General features: G+C 41.9%; 1 protein-coding gene across 5 annotated transcripts; it reads right to left on the bottom strand.

The window, feature by feature from the left end:
• Positions 1-500: 500 nt before the first annotated feature.
• Positions 501-22,204, bottom strand: MEIOC (meiosis specific with coiled-coil domain). 5 transcript variants are annotated; one of them, XM_030541597.1, is made up of 8 exons: positions 22,059-22,204; positions 20,955-21,083; positions 16,424-16,584; positions 13,553-13,657; positions 9,970-11,842; positions 5,617-5,751; positions 2,799-2,979; positions 501-2,192 (listed from the first exon to the last, which is right to left on the bottom strand). In XM_030541597.1, the coding sequence occupies exons 1-8, from the start codon at positions 22,062-22,064 to the stop codon at positions 1,948-1,950; spliced, it is 2,835 nt and encodes a 944-aa protein (XP_030397457.1). In that variant the 5' UTR covers positions 22,065-22,204; the 3' UTR covers positions 501-1,947. The 5 variants fall into 5 exon arrangements, with proteins under 5 accessions (XP_030397457.1, XP_030397460.1, XP_030397459.1 ...); XM_030541600.1 differs by lacking the exon at positions 5,617-5,751; XM_030541599.1 differs by lacking the exon at positions 20,955-21,083.
• Positions 22,205-24,024: the final 1,820 nt, after the last annotated feature.

Here is a 24,024-nt window from a genome sequence, read left to right as displayed (position 1 = left end):
CTAAACTGAGTTAAGGTAAGCAGGAGAAAAGGAATCTTAATTCCTGATTCATTTTACCTTACTCCAAAGAGCCTGACTGTGTCTATGCTAGGGAATTCCTCCCCTACACCACCAAAAAAACAAAACCAAAAAAGCCTCCCACCAGTAGTAATACCAGAATTTAGCTGGATCTATTGGATTCCTTAAGTAGGCAGCTTTGCCAACTTCTGGCTTTTATTAACCACAGTTAATGTGCAAACCAATTAAAATACCCATATGATCCATTGCAAAAATGTTTAGTTCTCTATGGTATATTTAAACTGACTACAATGCTGACATTCTTTTAGTACTGTAATTTTACTGTCATCGCCCCTTTCAACATAGTTGAGTTACCTCATTTCCTGATGAGAATATAAAATTAGCCTTCATTATATCAACATGCACATAAAGAGTCTAATTCACTAAAACATGTTCAAATACGCACATGCAGAGTAAAACAACACTTTTCAACGAAAGCTACTTTATTTCTTAGCAGACTAAATTCAGTACAATATTTGTTTCATAACATTCAACATGTCTTACGTCAAACTTAACCAGTCTTTGTGCAGTGACTACTGTGGTATGATGTTGTATTATATTTTGCTGCCCCATGCAATTAATTTTGGCAGTACTGAAAGTCATATCAATGATCAAAATAGTTCTACTACAGTTTATCCTGCGTTCTCAATCAGTTTCTCTCTCACGTCATCCAAAGACAATTTATGTGGTGTGATTACACTTTTTGCGTACCAGGATTTCTAAAACTACGAAGAACACTGTTAATATCAGTGTATCTAGCCAAGGATAGCTCAATAAATTTAATCCACACATTATAGTTTAACTCCATGCTAGACTTGTTAAAACCCAAGATCTCCTGAGCCACATAATATCAACCTTTCATATTAATGAATAAATTATTCACGTTCAGTACAAAGATACTGAGATAAGGAACACAGAAAAAGCCAAGCATGCAATAGCTTTCAAAAATACAGAAGCAAACCAATAAATTTAACAAAATATACACTAACCAATCTCAAACCAAACTAGCTAAAGAGTAACTTTAAAAAAAAAATACATTTCAGAACCTCGTGATACCCTCTTTAAAAGTATTAAACCAAGGGTATAAAAACAATATTCATTATTTCCGTTGCTTTGCAGCTTAAGATTCTGATTGTGTAAATGTAATGTTTTGATTACACTTAAATATTTTAAAACAGAGATATAATTTCTTTAAAGAATATGCACAAATGATTTGAACAAGTTTTACCTTCACTACATTGCATGGTTTCACAATGGCAGTTTTATAATATCACTAATTTAGGAGAATCTGGTGCATTTCCTTTCATAAATTTAGATTCTAAAATTTCAGATTCATAAATATGTCAATATTTTAAATATTTCATTTTTACATTAATACTGGGTATGTTTAGCATTGCTTTCCTCCTGTTTCCAGGTATTAGTTTGATAAGGAAAATGTTTTTACATCACAATCAAAACTTGTCTGTTACTAGACTGCAGCCTATGGTGGGTTACAGTCACTGAGATTCATTATTTGAAAACATGTTTACTAAGGCAAACCTAAAAGAAACTTATCACTTAGAAGAATTTCACACTGGTGCTTACCTGCACTGCAGAATGGCAGTTAAAAATAATCACATTACTTAAACTAACAAATCTGACAAGTTAATGTATTGCTGAAGCTGATAATACACCCTGTTAGTTCAGTGAGTTGGTCTGGTTAGTCTCCAGTTAGTTAGAAATTGGACTTTTATTTTTATTTTATTTTATTTTTTTTTGGAGAAACTGAACTTGCTTCATTCAGGTATTAACTTTAAATTTGGAAGAAAAATCAATTAATTTCTCAAGCTTAAGAGTTCATTTACACTGTGTCTTGCCAAACCTACACCGCAAATTTTACTCTTGCATGGGTTAACACTTCATTAGTGTTTGTTTGTTTGTTTCACCTCTCTGATTCAAGAGGTTGCTGCTGTTCACATTTTCACACGCTTTATCTTCAGACTGTACCATCTCCTGAAAAGCTTTCTCCACATCTACTTGTGCAGCTATAGTGGTAGTTTTTGGTAAGGTCATCTGAAGTGCACACCAAAGGGTAGTACGTGCTTTGCGTGTTGCTACACTCATCTCTTTAATTGCCAAGGCGAGGGCAAAAACATCTGTGGAGAAGAAAATAGTATTACACGTCCACTAAATAGTGTTAATATTAAAACACCATTTGAGAAATGTTTTTCACTGTGATTAGATGAACTCCTGAAGAACACTCAGAACCCTGTATTGCTGCCCTATGAGGATGGGTTGGGACTTCCTTTTGCATCTATCAATACAGCACCTTAAAATCAGCAAATGGGAGTGGCACAAATGATTTTTGGCCCTTAGACCCAGATGCTCAAAGGTACTTTGGCACCTAACTCCTGATGCCTAAATACCTTGGAAACTGGGCCTCTGGTACTAGAGTAATGAGTTCAATATAGAAACCTCTTGCTTAGCTGCATGAACTCGCTACTTAAATCTACCTCCTGCTGACCTCTTATAAATTGGTTAATTACATTTACCGACTGTTCAAAAATTTTACTCTACATTCCTAGCTAAAAGAGATCAGTTTAAACCATAGAAAAATTCTACCATTTTTCCTGAGTCAAAAGCTCAAATCAAAGTCTCACAATAAAAATTAAAAAATAAAGCATTATTTCCTATTATTATGGAATTACGATAGATTTAGACTTATTCTGCTACAACAAGAGACTGCAGAAGGACATTTATACCTCTGTCATCTTGGCATCTCGGAGCTCCTTGCCTTTGCCGATTTGAAACATTTACAATTTCATCCTTTCTACGTGACTGCACTATATGAATTACCTCCAGATGTTTATCAAGAGCAGTGGAGATATTAGCATGAAGGGGAGAACTGCGAAGACGTTCCATTTTTCCAAGTAAAGTCACGACCTAATGAACATTTTATATCTGTTATTGATCATGTTGTCTTCATCTAGACTTAAGTGAAAATTAAACTGAAGTAGAAAATGTTGTGCTTTGAAAATAGGTAAAATCCTTACCTCTAATTTTATCTTCTCCAAACAAGAAGCCAAACAGTGCTTGGTTTGGGGATAGAAACAAAAATACAGTACTGATGGGCTTTTCAGCCAAGATTTCCAAAATTAACCAGTGATTTTGGGTGCCTTAATGTTTGTGTATACAAACTGGGATACCTTTAAAAAGGGACTGATTTTCAGAAAGTGAGTGCTCACCATTTTCCAAAAGTCAGTCTCTTATACAGAGTCTCAAATCAGGCACCCAAAATTACCAGTCACTTTTGAAAATCTTAGCCTTTGCCTTCATTCCACACTTTGGAGTAGATACAAGCTTGGATTCCTCCCCTCCCCCCCCCCCCATCTCCCAAGCTGAATGCGAGCGCCTGTTAAGCACAGTTGTTAAGCTTCCCTGAGAACTTACTGCTATAGCTGAGAAGACATACTTCAGGACTAAGAACCATGTTAGTAAAGCGTCAAGGCTGAAATTTGTTTTAAAACAATTGATTTTCAGGACTGTGTGGACTACTTAGCAATATTTCTTCCGTTAGTAATTGAAGAGATAAGTATGCTAAAACCCCTGTACAATTTTTTGAAAATCTCAAATGTCTCCCGCATCCACCTTTGAAATGTGGAACAAAGCTGGAAAAATCCCTCTGTTGTGGAAGAAGCTCCTTACCACACTTCGATTTATAGAGTTTTACAAAATTGTCAATTACGCTTTGTGTTTTCCATCACCGATCAGCAAGTCTGAGGGTAAAGAGCATTCTCCTTAAAAAACAAAACAACAACAAAAAAACCCCTTCCTTTATTATTTCAATTTTGGTAGCACCTATTATATGTTAAATGTTTTCCAAACACAGGAGTCCTGGTCCCCACCCCCAAAAAGCTCAATCTAAAAAGACAAGAACACATAATGGTAAGAGAGTAGGGGAAGCATACATCTTGTCAGTTAATTAAAAAAAAAAACAAAACAAAACAAAGTCAGAAACCATCGCCTGCAGTCCTTCCAACCAGTCACTATCAATTACACACTGCTTGCTCTCAATTCTCAGCTATGTTCAATCCAGAAGTGCCACAACAGCAAGGGCCAAGGGGCCAGGGTACTCCCACTTTTTACTTGCCATAAGGACGAGCGATGGAGGAGGAGACAGGATCTCAGGGGAAGAGGCAGTGCAAGAGGGGTTCGCGGAGAAGGTGCAAGGCCTCGAGGCAGTGCAAGGGCAGTGCTGGGGGGTGGGGCCACAGTTCGGGCACTGGTGACCCCCTATTGTTGGGATACTTCTGATGCCCTTGGTTCAGTCCCTGTCCACTCACCAGCTGCAGAACACCCGCCTATCCATTCAGCATCTATTATTCTTATTCAATTATTTTTCAGCCCCCTAACCCTCTACAAATGTTCTTATCCCTTATTCCATCACAACCACTGTATTTTTAATTGTCATGCATACATATATGAAACCTTTAAGCATCACACAGTTTGTTATTTTAAGTATTTGAGCTTATTTTCTAATGACTTCTGGCAGTTTAACACAAGAAGCAAACCTACTAATCGAAACATGAGCAACCCAACCAGACTGTAGGATGGCTGACTTCTATTTATTGATCCTGGTGTCCTAGTAAAGTCCCAAGATGGGCATTTACATGCGGTCCACCTATACTTTTCCTTTATTTAATTCCCTTCATATCCTAAATTGTTGGGCAGTTGGGCTGTAAATCTGTCTATAAATAGATGCATCATGTTCCACCCCACTGGACACTACAGTGTTATGTCAGGGGAATTGAGTGGTACTACTCTAAAACATTCTGGGGTATGAAACTGTAAAACGGTAATAGTATACTTTAAAGTCAGTTTTACTTCTTGAAATGAAGAAAAGGAGAACATTTGGCTATGGCCGTTATCTAGTAACATTTTCTAATAATCCCATTACACAACAGAAGTAAAAATAGTAAACACAGTACTAAGTTTCATTAGCAGAATAAAGTATGAAAAAGGGTATACCACTCCAGTAGTATTCAGACTTAAATTGGAATGCTGTGTGCTAACCTGGCAGTCTTTGGGAAAGGATGTAGTGCAGGACAATGATACCAAACCTGAAGAATCTAAATTATGCTAGATATTAAAGGATTTAGGCTTTTTTGTAATGATGAATCTAAAGTGACCTAAAATTATGAAAGGGATTCATATAGGTGACAGAACTTACAGTGGTAAGCTGGGGATGGGAGAGTCAAAGATTAGGACATAACATAAATGTGAGGAAGGTAGATGTAATTAAGGAACTGGGGGAGAACACCTTCACACAAAGGGTAAATAAAATCAGTTGCTAGGGACGGTGGGAAACATTCCACAGTAATAATTCAAAGGGATAGGAGAACAGAAGTGTTGCCGCTTCTTAAGTTTATATGTTTGAGTTTTGTAGTTTGAGTTCATTTCAAGATATCCTTTCTAACTTTACTTAATTGTAAAGAATACACGTTTCATGAGGACTTCTTCTTATGACAAGTATATAAGTAATCTAAATGGCATAAAATTATGTATTACTAGTCAACTCACTCTGGCTTGTTCACGTAGCTGATCCACAATTAAGCGATCAACTCTTGATGGGTTTGAGGTCAACCTTGGAATTGGAGTGTTGTTAGTACTGGAAACCTTTTTCCCTGGATAGTTCTTGGCAAGAGCAGATTCAGTCTGAGAAAAAATAGGACTTCGTTTTCTTGTGATGTTAATGAAGTGTGTTGTCTAATTATTCTTACAGGGAACAATAATAAACTATCAGATTGTAAGAGTGGTATCTTTCCCCCAGGAAGCTTTTCTCCTAAAAATTCTTTAAAAAAAAGTAGGTGCTGAAATGCATATAGTTGTAGAAATCATGTGGCTTGAAAACTGCTAGTTTGGGCTAGCATTCAGTCTGTTCATTGAGCAGACACTTAACACCAGATCACTAGCTCCCAAAGTGGATTTGGCAATCCTCTGTCATTTAAAGGGAATAAGCTGCACATCCACTTCAAAGGAACTTCTAGAATGACTGTATTTAAACTAAGTATTGAGGGTTAGTTCCACAAACAGGACTCAAGATTGCAATTTCTAATATTTAGGTGTCCTGTTACTAGTGGAATCCACAGCTCTGAGATAGACACCTGGGCTCCCTGTACAATGCATGGAGAATTAAATTCCTAAGAATGAATCACAGAATATCAGGGTTGGGAAGACCTCAGGAGGTCATCTAGTCCAACCCCTTCCTCATAGCAGGATCAATCCCCAACTAAATCATTCCAGCCAGGGCTCTGTCAAGCCTGACCTTAAAAACCTCTAAGAAAGGAGATTCCACCACCTTCCTAAGCAACCCATTCCAGTGCTTCACCACCCTCCTAGTGAAAAAGTTTTTTTTAATATCCAACCTAAACCTCCCCCACTATAACTTGAGACCATTACTCCTTGTTCTGTCATCTACTACCACTGAGAACAGTCTCAATCCATCCTCTTTGGAACCTCCTTTCAGGCAGTTGAAAGCAGCTATCAAGTCCCACCTCAGTCTTCTCTTTTGCAGATTGAATAACCCCAGTTCCCTCAGCCTCTCCTCATAAGCCGTGTGCACCAACCCTCTAATCATTTTTGTTGCCCTCCACTGGACTCTCTCCAATTTCTCCGCATCCTTCTTGTAGTGTGAGGCCCAAAACTGGACACAGTACTCCAGATGAGGCCTCACCAATGCTGAATAGAGGGGAATGATCACGTCCCTTGATCTGCTGGCAATGCTCCTACTTATACAGCTCAAAATGCCATTAGCCTTCCTGGCAACAAGGGCACACTGTTGACTCATATCCAGCTTCTCATCCAAGGTAATCCCTAGGTCCTTTTCTGTAGAACTGCTGCCTAGCCACTCAGTCCCTAGTCTGCACTTGTCCTTGTTGATCCTCATCAGATTTCTTTTGGCCCAATCCTCTAATTTGTCTAGGTCGGTCTGTATCCTACCCCTACCCTCCACCGTATCTACCACTCCTCCCAGTTTAGTTTAATTTGGAATTCACAGAAGCCAGCAAGCTGATCGGAGAGCTGCCTAAACTAGCTAGCAGGATATGCCAAGAAGAGGGGTAGGGTCTAAGCCCTTCCCCTTAAAGGGAGTTAGGTACCTAACTCTAGGGTGGTACCTAATACTCTCCTGTGTTAGACACCTAAGCTAGGTCAGCCCTTTCTCCCAAAAAGAATGAGGAGAAGGTGTTTGTTGTCATACCCAGTCTTATAATCTAGTAGTTAGGGCACTCCTCCAGAATGCTGGAAACCCAGGCTAAAGTCCCCACTCTGCCTAATTCCAAAATTTGAACTTGAACCCAGGTCTCCCACCTCCTAGGTGAAAGTGCCTTGACCACCACACTATAGGATACTCTGAGGTGGGCCCTCTCAATCTCTCCTTTTAAAGCTGTTCCACATTGTATAAAATACTTAAATATTCATAGGAGCAGGGGCTAGAATCTGGGTCTCCCAGGTGACCACTCTGAACACTGGCTGTAGAAAGAGTCATTCTCTGTCCCAATATTTAAGTGCCAGGGGGACTTTACTGGCAGAAACATAGGCACCTACAGGGTTAGGCAGCAACTGAGCTGGGTTTTGAGGATCTAAACTTTGAACTTAGATGTCAAAATCCCTTTGTGGATCTAGCTCTCACGGTAAAATTTGTATCTTCAAACTATGAGCACTGGACACTAGTTTTGCCAACAGTATGCATCACAGTATCAAGAACCATTTTCATAACTGCATTTTCTTTTGATCGAATGGATATGGCAGATTCATGTATATTTTAATATTGATTAAATTAATTTCCAGACAAAATAAATACTTCAAGATAGAGCTAAGGTTAGAGTATATATCAATAATTTTAGATAAAATACATTACAGGGATGTTGCAATTATCCCCTAGGCAGGTGTTTTCAACAAAGAAATTCAAGAAGTAAGGTTAAACTTAAGGTACAAAAGTGCAGAATTAGGCACTTTCTTAACTCTTCCTTGCACAGGCACCGTGCAATAACTGTAGGATTAAGGCGTTTTAATGTTTGTGGTCCCAGATTAAATTAATGGTGTCACGATAGGACAGAGTAAAGATTACTGGGTGCCCTAACTGCATTTCCTGTTTGGATTTTTTAAAGTTTAAACCTTGCCTCAAATGGTTGGTTTCTGGATAATAACATCCCTGCAATGTACTTTATCTTGAATTAATTGTATGTATTCTCAACCTTAATTCCATTTTAACAATTTTTGTCTGGAATTTCCTTATTTTTTACTTCAAAATTTCATATATGAATATTAAAACACTCAGAGAGAACATTACCATGATATTTTAATGATTTTAAAATATGAAATTTTTCAAACCAAGTTGTTGTTATTTTTAACTTTTATGACCAGATTCACTAATACATTGTGGCCATTTTATGCCGCTCTGGAGCAGCACAATGCAGACAGAGTATACTGGCCAGATAAACTAGGTTTACAATTGCTTTGTTTCACCAAATTTCCCCTACCTCTTGAGCCTCTCTATACTGTTCTGCAGACACACAAACTTAGTTTCCCTCTTCCTCTTGGACTTACAGCATTCCCCCTCTGCACATGCACAGATACATTGCTCCCTCTGTCTGTCTCTCAAACACACACACAAGTTTGTCCTCCCTCCTGCCCTTTAGCAAATCTGTGCAACAATGAGATTTTGAAAATAAATATTTGGGATTAATGATAGTTTTTAATCAATATTTTTCATAACGGAGTTTTTCTTTCAGCAGAGACTGGAGTTTCTTCACAAAAACTCAGGAAGAACTGCTCTTTCAACAGGGCCAGAGGCCCATTGTTTCCCATTAGCTAAACTTCCCTAATAGAAGACGGAGGCTCCCTATGGTGTCAGACGGTGAAGAGGAACAAGTTTAACTGAGAAAGTTTCATATTTTCTAGGGACAGCCCGTGGCTTCAATCCCACTGAGAACAAGAGGAAATGGCAGAGTATAGGTACGTCTACACAGCATTTTGGAGCATGCAAGAGTGAGCCTCCCAGCCCAGGTCGACAGGTTCAGGCTACAGGGGCTTGCATTAGCACTAAATATAGCTGTGTAGACAGCACTCAAGTTATGGCTCAGGCTGGAGCTCTGGCTCTGAAGCCCAGCCCCCTGCTGAGACTGGGCTTCAGAGCCTGAGCTCCAGCCTGAGCCATAAGTTCAAAGCTCTGTCTGCCCAGCTAAATGGTGTGTAGACATACCCTTAGAAAGAAGGCAGATCTTTATGGACTTCTCTATAGAAGACTGTTATTCTTCAGCCTTTGCTAAAGGGCAAAATTTTATTTATGAAAAATGACAAAAAGTTACTTGTAATCCTAAATAAGTCCTCAAATACAGCCTGTGCCCAAGATTCCCATGAGTTTAACTGTAAGAGAAGTTTGAAGAGTCTTCTATTCCATTATAAAGATCGTTAGGGATTAAAAAAAAGTTTGACACTGGTTGTTACATTTCTTAAAGGATCAATTTTAAAATTAACTCCTAACCGAATTAATGGAAATACCTGTAAATTCTCTGGATATTCACTGTACACAAACAGTAAGTGCCGCAGTTTTGTTGAAATATATTTGAAAAATATAATGTAGGAGAAGTTGAACCCCTGCTTTAAGTGCAAAACTCAATTCAAGCTTAACTGTGAAGCTGCAGGCAACACACATAATCACAGATATCAAGATTTAACTTCGTATTTCCTGTTTTCAGTCCACTTTACAGAAAAAGCTAATTTCCTCCCTAAACCCCCATTTTAGGGCTTCATCACTTTCAAACCTTAATACGGTAAGAACTGTCTAGATTTAAATTTGCTATCTACAGAACATAGAGATTGTCATGTCACAGTACAAAGGAATTCTTTTGTATAAATAAGTCTGGTTATTACCTTTTTTCTTTCCTTTTCCAATGCTCTCCATTGTTCATAACATTCTTCCAGTCTAATATGAAGTTCACTGGCAGGCCCACTACGAGTTTTAATTGGTCTTTGAAAGCCAAATGTTGGTACAAAACCGGAGAAAGAACCATCACCATACATCATATCATTAAAATAAGGATATAAATTACTTAAATCATCATAAGAAAACAAATCATAAGAATCCATCGGGGGAACAACTGAATGGCCAAATGGATGGGTGGATCGCAAGGGAAACCCATTAGAACCAAGTTGCTGAAAGTTATGATTGTGTCTTAAATCGCCCATCATATAATTGTTTGAAAAGCAGGAAGCCTGTGGGCGATTTACACGGCTACTGACAATATTGTTGTCTCCACCTCCCTGTCTGTGGCTATTAAAGTGACTGTGAGACTCCAACAGATTCTGGTATGTGTTCTGTGGCAATACATCTAGATGTTTTTGTCCTTCCTCAGGATCATAATGTCCACTTTGTGACTTAGCTTGGAAGTTGTGTTTGTTCAAATTTTCAGTGATCCCATATTGAGCTGAATAGTTCTCACAAAAACCATTTGACTGCTTAATTTTTTTATCAGTAACTGGTTCAAAGAGACTCTCTTCTCCAACCTTAGTTAGTCCTTCCATACGATTAGCAGGCAGAATTCGTTCTGCAGTATTATAACCGAAATCAAAACTAGAAAATGCTGAAGGATTTTCTTGGCAGAATTTCTGAAACAAGTTATTATTTAAAGTTAAATTTGAAGATGACAATTGAGAAAAATCATTAGAATTATTGGAACCTTTTGGAGTAGCAGACAGATGGTTACTCAACTTCATCAAGGTGCTTGGATTCTGGTACAGGACAGAAGTATTGTTTTTAGTTTGAATATTCATCCAAGTTGGCCTCACACTAGTGCCTGCTGAAGTGGTTGCTGAGTTTGATAATAAGGTCAGTGATTTAAAATATTCAGAATTCTGGGGATCAGATTTTGAAAATAGTTGTTTTTCTGTGGCATTTGCAAAATCACTACTTCCTGGACAAGCTGCATGAGATTTTAGTCCATACTCAGATTTTAACCCAAAGTCAGTGGTAAATGAAGGTTCATTTGCAAACTGGTTTTCTGACAAGAGTCCTGTAGTTTTAGAAAATGTAAAGTTCTGCTGATCTGGAATTGTATCTTCAATTTTCTTCTGAATTGCTGGTTTAACTTGAAATAATTTAGTGTAGGTATCTGTTTCCACAGCTGGTACTTCAGGTATTCCATTTGTTAATTTTTTACTATCTTGGACACTGAAGTTTGTACTCTTATTATGCTTTGCTTTACTGGGATGAGAATATTCTGGGTATCTACAATAATCTGCATTTTCACTGTATCTGTTAAATTGTGGAAGAAACATTTCTGCCCGCTTTTGGTGTAGCTGAACTTCAGGCCCTTTGGCACACACTTTATCTCTTCCATATGAATAAGTATCTGCTCCTGATTCTTTTATTACTTCTGAAAAACCAGTTTGTGGTATAAAAGAGTTTTTGATATATGAATAGCTTTGTAATGGAGGTGTTTTAGCATTCTCATTGGTCTGCAGGTTGTAACAGCTTGCATGATCATTCCTAGAAGGGTACAACCATTGCTCTTCAAGATCCATGCTAGTAAATCCATGATAAAGTTCATCTATTTTCTGTTGTGATGCTAGATTGCCACTGTGCAAGCATGGTTTTTCAGCAGCAGATATGGATTCGCCAGTATAAAAAACCTGTTGAGAGGTAGCTGCAACTACAGGCCTTTTTGATTCCGACAACAGGTCATGGTGGTCTGCAAATCTGATTGTGTTCACAGGCCATACTGACTTTAAATTTGAGGAGCAGGTCCTAGAAGAGATAAACAAGCATGTATTTATAGTTCTGTCCTTGGTATTCCTCCCAGGGAGCAGAGGAAAGAGATCACCTCTCTTCTTCCCTTAGATCCCCCACCATTTCCCCTGTATTTTATACATTCCATATCCCAATATACTATCATGACCATCATCTTTCTTTTATTATCTACTGAACATTCCCTTTAAACTGAAGGACTGCTTCCAACTGATGCACAATTCCATCAAAGGGCTAGGTTGTGTCTATGCAACAATATATACATATATCGCACTGGAGAAAGATTTACCATCTGATACTGCTCAAATGGAAATATAGTACTCACAGATCCTGATACTCCATGACCATTGTATTTATTTTAACTTGCAAAATAACTCCCAAACCACCACAATACCCCAAATCCATCTTTTGGTACTCAGAACATAAGGTTTCTCTGTACTATCTTGATTACATCTTCAGGAGTGCTTGCGCTTTACAGTATCTGTCTCCTGCAGGCAAATTAAACCATTGAGCATAAATGAAGGAATGTGAATGTGCCAGCACACTAACTTTGGCTGCTTATGTGAAGTAACACACACAGAAAAAAATGAAGACTTTTATCAATAAAGTAATAAGCAGACTGTAAAGACTAGAATTACACCTAAAACTCATTAAACCATGTAGAAAGACTACAAAATTGATACTGAAAAGAGAGCTCCATTTCTAATTGTATTTTACATAAATTCTTCACTTGGGGTCTTTCAGTCAAGGTTGAATCTCATTCTAAGATATGCTTAGGTTTAACCAAACATCATTGAGCTAGATGCAGGAATCACTGGGTAAAATTCTTTGGTCTCTGTTATGCAGATCAGAAAGGAAGGATAGTGCAGTGGTTCAGATGCTAGTCTAGGACTCTGGAGATCTGTGTTCAATTTCCTGCTCCACCACAGATGTCCTGTGTGCCCTTTGGCAAGTCATTTATTCTCACTGAGCCTCAGTTTCCCCATCTGTAACATGGGAATAATATGTCGTTCACAGCAGTGTGGCAAGGATAAATACTCTAAAGATTGTGAGGCGCTCAGATGGGGGCCTTAGACAGACTAGATCATCATACTGGTCTCTTCTTCTAACCTTATTCTATCTATGAAGCATTAATTGGAAAGCTAGGTAATTACCAAATTCTGCATAGGTAGTACATAAAATATTCCTTTTAGCTCTACAGTTTTCAGGTAGGATTTTTCTCCAACTTTTCAAATATTAATGAAAAATAAATTATTGAAAAAGCAAAATAAAAAATTATACTTGCTTGTTTTGAGCATTTCATTTAACTGAAATAAAAAAAAAGATAAAATTCTAACCTGGAATTTAAATCAATTCTGGTGCAGAAAATTAGCATAAGGCTGCAGGATTCAATGGGACATGATTATAATATTTGCATAAGCCATTTCCAGGATGCCATGAAGAGGAATTGGTATTTACAGCACTTGCTACAAAGCAAGTGAAAATCTAAAAGGAGTATTTGAATAGCTGGTCAAAAATGAGTATCGCTTTTACTAAGTTCATCCATCTTTTAGTAGGGTTTGAAATGGGTTATAGAAGTTGCAAGCTTCCTCCCAGGAGTAGTAAATGCAGAAATGGCTATTGAAACAAGCAAACTGAAAAAGGAAGGGAAATGCTTCTGCAAGGGGGGGGGGGGAGAAATTAGTAGTCCATGTACAGCAATATACTAACCCCTCAGCAAAATATGGCTGTGATTTATCTTGTTCTTCCAAGATGTTAGATACAAGTCCATATAAGTCTGTTTCACTGCCATAGTCATTTCTTTCAGTCTGAATCCTGAAAAAAAAAAAATATACATCTGGATAATTACCCCCTTTGAATTCTCTCTTTAAAAGGCTCAGTGAAAATCTCAAACATGGCCACCAGAGACTACTCACTTTACAGTCTTTATGTTCCTTTATTCTAAAATTGGTTTGTAAATCAAATGTATCTACATTGTGTAGAGCAAAAACAGGGTGTACTGACACAGGGCCTGCTCCTGAAACTTGCTGAACACCTTCAACTCATAATGACTTCAGTGGAACTGAGGTTACTCAACACTTTACAATACTGGGCTCAGTGTGCAAAAACAAACTGTCTTACATTCAAAAAAATAAAACACCTAAGAGGTCTATCGATGTCAGTCTATTTTTTACAATTACGAACAGTTGCGTGTGTAAAAGTACTTTTTGCCAATACAGTCTCTCAGCCCGGATCTAGGTGTTCAGGCACCCCATGCATTGTATTGTATTAATTTAGGTACCTAAAGGAAAGGCTCCTCAGAAGCCAGCAAGCAAAGCAGGGAGACACCTAAGATAGCCAGGAGTGAAATGCCAAGAAGAGGGACAGGGAGAGAAGAGGGGCTTAGGCACTGATCTGGTGCACATGGCTGATAAGCCAGAGGTTGATGCCTCCATCCACTTGAGATCCTCAACTATCTTCTAGATTTAGGCAGCTAAGCAAGGTCAGCTGCTTAGGTAGCCCATGCCCTAGCAGTCATCGGTAGCCCCCGGTTCTGCCCCCTCCCCCTCAACCCCGCTGCAGCTGGAGTCCTGAGACACCCCCCTTCAGCCAGAGGAGCCCTGGGCCAGCTGGAGCCCTGAGCCCCCCGCTGCACCATGCCTCCACAGACCCCAAACTGCCCTGTGGAAAAAGCTCTTATTTCTTCTCTCTTCTGGAAGAGTGTTTGATATCTGCCATGCTGGTTCCAGGGGAGCTGAGGAGGTGGTACGTGTTACTCAGCTTCCCAGGTTCATCAACAATCTCCCTAGAGTCCAGGGAGATTACTGATGAACCCAGGCTGCTGAATAGCAGATATCGCCTCCTCAGCTGCCCTAGAACCTGCATGGAGCATAATAATAAGCAAAAACTCCTCTCACCCAACCTGCAACTGGTGTCTTGCCCTGGCCTATTATACCCACCACCTATGCTAGCAATTGAAACAACATCTCTTTCTCTCCCTCCACCTCCTGCTCACACCTGATACCTCATACACTTGCCCTACATACCATGCTGCTCACCCCCCTAATGGTGGCCTGCATCTGGCCCTCTTGCTATGATATCTGATAGTATCAGAACTTAGAACTATTCAAAGTAGAGCCCTGCAACCTGATGGGACCTGATTACAAGTTGGGTAGGAAAACAACTGGACCCTCTCAGACTTGGGTCAGCTCTCTTCCATAAGCCTGTGGGGTTGTCGTGGAGGCATCTGTGTACGCCAGTCCTGCTGGTTGCCACCAACTCGCTGAGGTGTGTGTTTGCTGTGAAGTGTGCTGAGCTGAGGAGTCACAGTGCTTCTCACTCCACTACATGCAGGTATGGCAAGGTGGAAGTGGCTGGCAGGGCACACAGCCAGCTCTCACTCAGCAGCACGCACATGCAACAATGCACCAGGGCACACAGCCAATGCTGACCCATGGGCAGGAGGCAGCGGAACTGACTAGGGTCAGGTCCAAAAATGACTCGACACTCTTGGGCTGGGTTTTCAAATTAGGCCTGAGCAGACCTACAGAATTTGGCTCCACTGGTGGACAGGTAATCCCCTGCCTAGTCTGATAACCCTGCCTCAGGGCTTTGACTTGAGCTAGGGTTCCAAGTTGCTTATTAACTGAGGGGTGGTGTCGGGGCTTAGACAGCTTTGACAATGCCACTTTGCAAAAATTTAGATACCTACAGGATTAGATGGCATCTGAATGGTGGACTTAGTGCCTAAAGAGGCCAATATGCACCTTGTCCTGGGCCTAAGTTCCTAAGGGCCACATTTTCACAGATATTTAGGTGCCCAAAGATGCAGATGGGCACCTGGTGGGACTTTCAAAAGCATCTAAGCAGGTCAGGTACCTAATTCCCTTTAAAACCAAGGGAGTCAGATACCTAACCCGCTTACTTGCTTTTAAATGTCTCACTAGTGTCTATCTTTGGGCGCCTAAGACCTTTGAAAAGCAATACAGGCCAATTCACTTGTGGGTGAATATCAAAGTGTTAAATATATTAGTATGAAATCAAACTAATTCACTTGAGTGCTAATCAAAAGAGATGCTAATGTTATTGTATTCACTTATCTGTAACCGGTTGTCTGCCATTACATTACATACACCCTTTAATTACATTTACATTTTGTATACCCCTATAATTATATAACCCTAGAAACCTGGAGTATCAATTGATCTGGGTGTAAGCGACCAGTGCTTTGGGACTGGGAGAAACTTGATGTGATATGATTTTTGGTTTATGTAACCATTATCACTACATTCAGTTTGTCTGGATGAGAAGAAAGGCTGGAGAGTTTAAGGGGACTGTCGGTGACTCCATGGTAAGACTAGTATAGTGATCCAGTTCACATTTGTTACTGTCTTGGTGAAATATAATAGAATATACCACCAATCTGGGGTGTCTGCTCTTGTTTTCTGACGGTCTGCCCTGAGATAGGCACCCACAGTGGTGAGCCACTCCAGACAGCGTGACAAAGTCCCTTCGAAAGTTTTACCCTAAATGAAACAAAAAAATATTCCCTTTAAGAAACAGATGCTCATTCTGCCAAGATGACTTATTTTAATAACATACCTGTTCTTTACACTAATCTGAGAAATAGCAGATTGTTTAATATCATCTCCATATGTAGACCATGGTGCATATAGAAGAGAAGAGTCAACAGAAGCTGAATATTCTGATGATGTAGAAAGTGAAGAACTGTATGTTTGATTTAGGTCTACATTGTCTTCATTCTGTATTTTAAATGCAATAAAGTAACAGATTAATATAAAAACATATAAACTTGTCATTTATTTCACTGTACAATGCTGTAACTGGGTTCATGCTTGGGAGGGAAAGGATGAGGTTATGAACAGTGAACAGGGCAACTAGTTTTTAAACTGACCACACTAAGGACAACAACAGGAAATTATTCTATAACAATTAAATGACATTGAGCATAGCTCAGCACATTTTCACACTGCGGAGTGAAATTCACTCTTTGCCAGCCCAAACACTCAGTGGCTTATTATTGGGATTCAACAGATAAGTTATTTACCTGTTCTGCTAATAAATTATTGAAACTGAGACTTTTACAGGTATAACTAATTCCATATAGTGCTGGACAATGAAAACAGACCGTTACACTCTCGTTCTTAGTCAGTTTCAGTTTATGGGTCTCCTACAATAGGGAGATGCTTCGATGTTCTGGTTGCAAACACTACAGATAAGTATTTACATTAAAAAAACCAAACATTTTTTCACAGAATTTTCTTAATATATGAAAACAAAAAGGTTTTGTAAAATTTATTTTGATAAACAGGCTACATTTGGAGCCCCAAATACCTGCACATTCCTTTACACTACATCTGTTTATAGGCACTATACTAGCTGACCTCACACCTTATCCAATGGCTGAAGTTGAAGCTAGACAAATTCAGACTAGAAATAAGGCATAACTTTTTAACAGAGAGTACTGAGATTCTGGACCAATTTACCAAGGGGTGTGATAGATTCTTCATCACTGAATGTTAAAATCAAGATTGGATGTTTTTCTAAAAAATATACTCAAGGAATTATTTTGGGGAAGTTCTATGGCCTGTAGTAAAGCAGACTACAATCATCCCTTCTGGCCTTGGAATCTATGACTTAAATCTTGAATCTAAGACTCTTTTAGACTACATTATTAAGGGGGACATGGAACTAACTGAAAGACAAAAGACAGATGGTGTAAATATTTCCAAGGAATGCAGAGAACTATCTGGAAAAGAAATATAACTTCTATTTGAAAAGATTAATGTACAATAAATCCCCCAACTTTGAAATCACCTGTTTTTCCAACTACACTATCTTGCATCACGGCTAAATAAAGAACAATTTATAATGTCTTCCTCAAGTTCCTCTCTTCCACCACCGTTGGAACCACATTCTGGTTCCCCTTGGTCTGGATTTTATCCTCTCTCCTTCACCAAAATTGCCCTCATCAATGTTTCTATCTTTTTCTGGTCAAATATCAAGGGCTATACTCTAACCTCACCCTTCCTGACTTGCTTACTGCTTTTGATCACACCTTCCTCCTTGAGCTCTGTTACCTTTTTTGACTGTCCTCTCTTGTTCTCCTACTTCTCAAACTGATTCTTTGCTATCTCATTTGGTAGGTCCTCCAACACCTAAATCACTCTGTGATGCTCCCAGTCTTCAGCACGCCAGCCTCTTTTCCCTTTACATTCACTATCTAGGTGAACTCAGTACTCAAAGTTTCAACTATTGTCTTTAAGATGATGATTCAAAGATCTACCTTTACACTCCTGGCCTGTTTTCCTTCAACCAATCCTGCATCTTAACATATCTGACATCTCCTTTTGCATGTCTTGCTGTCAGCTTAAACTTTATATGGCCAAGCTGAAATCCTGATTCTTCCTCCAAAATCTTTTTCACTCATAATATTCTCTGCTACTATTAACACCACCCACCTTACCCATCTGTCAGCTTTCCACACAAACATATCTGGGCCTTCTTCCACACTGTCCAGTACATATGGAATGCTCAGTCTGAGCTACTTGTATGTCTATTGCACCCTCCTCTTGATTTTTTCTCAAGACCCACTTTGGCTATGATATATATGAGGAAGCAGCCAACTAATGACAGATTAAGAGGCAGGATAGGGATAATTTATCATTCTCTATTAAGCATATTTTTTAAAAATACAAATATATATCAACTGTATATATGACTATATTTCTTTCTCCACCCTTGTATATCACTTGTTTTCTTAGAGGTAGAGACTATCGGCTAAATCCACAAATGTATTTAGGCATTGCAATCCCTATCCCCTAGGCACCTTAGCTCCCCATACAACACATAGAGTTAGGAGCCTAAGGAAGAAATCCTAGAAGACAGTAAGCTTAGCAGAAAGCCACCTAAAATAGCCAAGAGCGAAATGCAAAAGAAAGGCCCCAGCTCTCAGATATCAGGGACTTAACTGCCATTGATCAGGACCTGTAGGCATCTGACTGACAGGCTAGAGTGAGACATCTATTTCCACTCAGGATACTCAACTGTGAACCCTCTTCTGGCGTTAGGCACCTAAGCTAGCTCGGCCCACACCCTAGTAGACAAAACCTGGACATCTATCATGAAAAACTAGAGCACCACTCTATCATTGCTGATAGCACGGAAATTAGGACAGTTACGTGGGAGATCTGGGTTCAATTCCCTACTCTGCCTGATTTGGAGCAGAGACTTGTACCCAGATCATCCACATCTCAGATGAGTGCCCTAACCAGTATCCAAATCAGTCTCACTGGGGTGCAATCAATGAATTATTTATACAAAGTGGAACAGCTCAAAAGAAATTGAGACAGACCCACTCCAAAAAAACCCGTAAGACTTGGCACTAGGGCACTCACTTATGATGTGGGAGGCCTGGGTTCAACTCCCTCCTCCAAATCTGGCAGAGCAGAGTCTTACAGCTATGTCTCCCAGAGTGCTCTAAATATATGGCCAGGGGATATACCAAAAATTCCTAAGCTGACTGTCTTTAGTAACAAGTACCAGGTATTATGCATGCCCTGAGAACACCTATGGGATCAGGCCCCATTGACAGGACAGGACGGGGAATACCTAGTTTGAGAATCCCACCTTAGCACTACTGGGGACTCAGCAAAGGCTCTGTGCACTTGTTAGCTACACAACTGCATCAAAATTTAAGTGGCTGTGAGCTTGCCTATAGCTGGTCACTTACACTGCAATGTAAGCCCAGGGCTAGTGGGACTCGAGCCATAGACCCATGTTAAGGAACCCTAACCTTGAGTGTCTAAATTGTATTTTAACTCTGTGTTAAGACTTTTGTAATACATGCTTGAACCTAGGGTTTTGGTGACCACATTGCAGCACACAGGCCAGAGTAATCATATCCCGGAGTCCCTAGTGCCCACTCCCCCTGAAATGTGACAACTCTATCCCTAGGACCACAGTGCACTGTGGGAAAACTTTACTATCCCTCTTCCCTCTTCTCTAGCCCCCCACCCCCCTCCAGCATGCTATCAGAAAGCAGCTTGCTTTGCAAAAGGCTTGATCAGTTCACTCTCCATTTCAAGCTCAGGAGGCTGACTGTGCTTAGTTTAGTGACCAGAAAAGAATGGGTTGCACTGACCTGAGCTGCTGCCATTTGCAAAGGTGGGGCTCAGGAGGTGGTTTTCATTTTCAACAGTGTGGACTGTAGATTGTTGAGATACAGAGGACTAAGGAAGTTGTCCCATGGAAATATGGGATACTTCAAACTGACTCCCAGGACCTGCCCTGAGTCAAGCAGGGCTGCATCTACCCTGCAAAGCAATAGGGCTCAGACCCTGAGTCCTGGCTTAACTTGAGCTTGGACCCTCCAGCTCTAGGCTACTGTAACTGCAGAGTAGACACAGGACAGTTAGGCTACAGCTCGGGCTTATGTTGCAGTTCAGGCATACACTCAGGTGCCATGGGACTTTAGGTAAATATGGGGTTAGGCAGCAGCTTAGCGGTTCTGAGAACGTCAGACTTGAGTGCTTGAAGAGGCAGTAGGGTACCCAAGCACCTCTGTGGATTTAGCCCCATGTTTTCATGTTTGTATAATGCAATGGGGAGCTGCTCTTGACTAGGGTCATTGGGTACTACTACTATATAAATGAGTAATAATAGATCAAGTTTCTTTTAATCATCACAAATTATAGGCCTAATATATCAGACAACAGAAAAACAGTTAACAGGAAGCTGATCTGTGTTATTCTAAAGCAGTTTTCAAACTGAAGTATCTTTTTGGGGGGAATTCTCTTTGTTTTATATATTTTTGACAATTAAGGGAAGGGTAGCAGACTACCTTCCTTTCCTTTTGGCAAGGAAAGAAGGGGAATACAAGAATGAATATAAACTGAAAATAGCTGTCATCTTCCATTATCACCACCATAAAGAAAAAACTCCTTCACTTGAGTACCATCCTTCCAAATAAAGGGTTGGTATGAAGCAGACCAAAACTAAACCGTTGATACTCTGCTGTCCATGCAGCTGTATTTAACAATAGTTGGGTGTATTTCTTAGTGAAAACAAATGCCTGTAAAATATACATTTATTTAGAAATAAGTAGCTGAACCTGTAATTTGTAGCAATCATAGAATGAGCTGGAACCTGCCATGATAACACTATTGAATACATCAGTTAGCCTTCCACTGGTTTCTGCACTACTCCAACAGCGATTGGTGCTTCTGAATGCAACTTTAGGCTACATATAAAAAGAATGGGGTAGAAAGGCACAATTACACATTAACCTAAGTAAAGATTTTAATTTTACTCTGATGTCAAACTGTTTTAACTCTTCCAAATTTGCCTGCAGATTCTGCCCAGGTGGTTTTCAGCAAATTGTTCACCTGGGAAGAATAAAACCCTTTTATATGCTAATGGTCCAAATTAATCCTTCCCTTAATTTAATGGGTCAGATCCTTGACTAAGTATGAAGACTGCATAGAGGGGCTGGGGGAGGGGGCCCATTACAAAACTGGCATCTGCACTCCCCCATTCATGGGCCACTTGCATGGCAGGCTGTTCACCCACTATAATTTTGAACTCCTTGAAAGCTCTAAATTATGCCACCTGCCAAAAGCCCCCACTTTTGGGGTTGACTTGGCTGAAGCGGTACCTGGAAACTGCCAGGTGCAAGGAAGCCAGGCACTACCCTTTCAACAGCACAAGGGGATGGCATAGGCACCAGTACACCATCTCTATGCTGCCAGAAGACCCCTAGTCTGGGTGATCCTCCCGCTGCCAGCGATGTACCTGGCTAGGTTTTCAAGCCCTGCGCACCCCCAGTCTGACCATGTCATGGTGAGAGCGGCGCATGGGAGCCTCTCTGGTAAATCAGGCCCAAGCTGGCCATGAGTCACTTTGTGTCAGCAGCAGCTCATTGCCAGGGCTGGGACAGTGGCATTTGCTGACAGTCAGACGGGCCCGGGGGCTGGAAAACGGCTGGGGCAGGCGAGGGGCTTAGCCACCCCAGCCCACCACAGGCAGCTGGTTACTGCTGGCCACCCTGGCTGCGAGAGAGGGCAGCTATGGGGGACACCTCGCCGCCCCGCCACGGGCACGGAGACCCACTCGGGGCTCTGTCCTCCAGCCCCGCATACCTACACCTAGGACCGCCCCCCCTCCTCATGCATCCCCTGACTCCTTCCTCCAGCCCCGGCTCGTCCCTCCCCCTCACCTCCATGGGCGGCCCCGCCGGAGCCCCGACTATAACGCCACTTAGGGAAGGCGGGGGCGGCTGAGCCGCGGGATCCCCCCCATGCCACTGGCCGCCGCCGCCGGACTGAGGATGGCGCTAAGCGGCCGTTAGCCCTCACACCACAGCGCGGGAGGGGCCAGCTCTCGAGCGCCGCCTGCCCCAGAGGATTGGCTAGTCCCCCCCCCCCAGCCAATGACAAACCGCCCGACGCCCTCGAGGCGCTAACGCCTCGTGATGCCCTATCCCACGAGGGCAGTGACCTCCCGAAAGCCAATAGGCGATTCCCTTGGAGCCCCGCGACGGCCGCCACTTAACCAATGAGGAATCGCCTCGCACGCCACTCCCACCAACACGCGCATCACGAACCGACTCATTCCCCCTACTCTATCCCAGTTGATCTCGTGACCTCCACTCTCTGATTGGCTACCTTCCAGCCAATGGGAAATCGTCAAATGATTTGTTTACCCAGAGACTAGCCGGGAACGGTTACAGCCGCTGCAGCCCTTTCCCGCTCAAAAACAGGGCGGATGCTCATTGGTCACGGGAACAGAGGGGTTTAGAAACCCAACAAGGTGATTGGCTAACGGGTCGGGAGGGGAAAGCAGAGGTTACCTGGCTAGGGCGTTTCCACATTGCAATTTGTGCACAAGTGTCATGGCCCTGCCCCACCCCTTCCCTGACCCCGCACACCAGGCACTTCCCCCCCCCCTTCCCTGATCCCGCACACCAGGCACTTCCCCGCCGCCACCTGGCACATCGGGCACTGCCCTGCCCCGCCCCCACCCCCATCCCTGAGCCCGCACACCAGGCACTGCCCTGACCCCACCCCCACCCCTGACCCGGCACTCGCCCCGTCCCCACCACTGACCCTACACACTGGGCTCTGCCCTGCTCTCACCCCCACCACTGCCCCCACACAGCAGGCACTGCCCCATCCCCACCACTGACCCTACACACTGGGCTCTGCCCTGCTCTCACCCCACCACTGCCCCCACACACCGGGCACTGCCCCCTCCCCACCACTGACCCTACACACTGGGCTCTGCCCTGCTCTCACCCCCACCACTGCCCCCACACACTGGGTACTGCCCCCTCCCCACCACTGACCCTACACACTGGGCTCTGCCCTGCTCTCACACCCACCACTGCCCCCACACACCGGGCACTGCCCCGTCCCCACCACTGACCCTACACACTGGGCTCTGCTCTGCTCTCACCCCCACCACTGCCCCCACACACCGGGCACTGCCCCGTCCCCACCACTGACCCTACACACTGGGCTCTGCTCTGCTCTCACCCCCACCACTGCCCCCATACAGCAGGCACTGCCCCATCCCCACCACTGCCCCCACACACTGGGCTCTGCCCTGCTCTCACCCCACCACTGCCCCCACACACCGGGCACTGCCCCATCCCCACCACTGACCCTACACACTGGGCTCTGCCCTGCTCTCACCACCACTGTCCCCCCCACTGACCCCACACACCAGGCACAGCTCTCCATTTTATAAGTATAACGTATATTCTTTGGTCCTAGGACAGTAATATGATTAATGCTAGACAAGATGGTTTTATGAAAATAAGGTCTGATTTCATTCTTTAATGGAATTACAAATTTGGTTGATAAAGATAACTGAGCAGAGAGGATTATATATGTATACAGTGCCTAGCAGCATGAGGCCCAGATTTCTTAAAGGGGCTTCTATGTGCCACTTCAGTATAACGATAGTTGTGATAGCTCTGATGACACTACTGATCAGAAGCAGATGTTATTAGTATGAGGTTGCCTCATCTGGTCTTGATCTTTTGAATAAACCTAGGAAGTATTTGTTGGTCCTAGGGGAAAGGTGCATACTGCTATCATCTTCAACTTTGAAGGCATCTACTGTGCCACCAGAGTTTGCCTGAAATGACTGAAGAAAGCTGCTTTTGTTTGAGAGCTGAA

The sequence above is a fragment of the Gopherus evgoodei genome, chromosome 23, assembly GCF_007399415.2.
Source record: "Gopherus evgoodei ecotype Sinaloan lineage chromosome 23, rGopEvg1_v1.p, whole genome shotgun sequence".
NCBI classification, from domain to species: Eukaryota; Metazoa; Chordata; order Testudines; family Testudinidae; genus Gopherus; species Gopherus evgoodei.
Note: the sequence above shows the minus strand (reverse complement) of the source record. Positions and strands in the feature narration are given on the sequence as shown.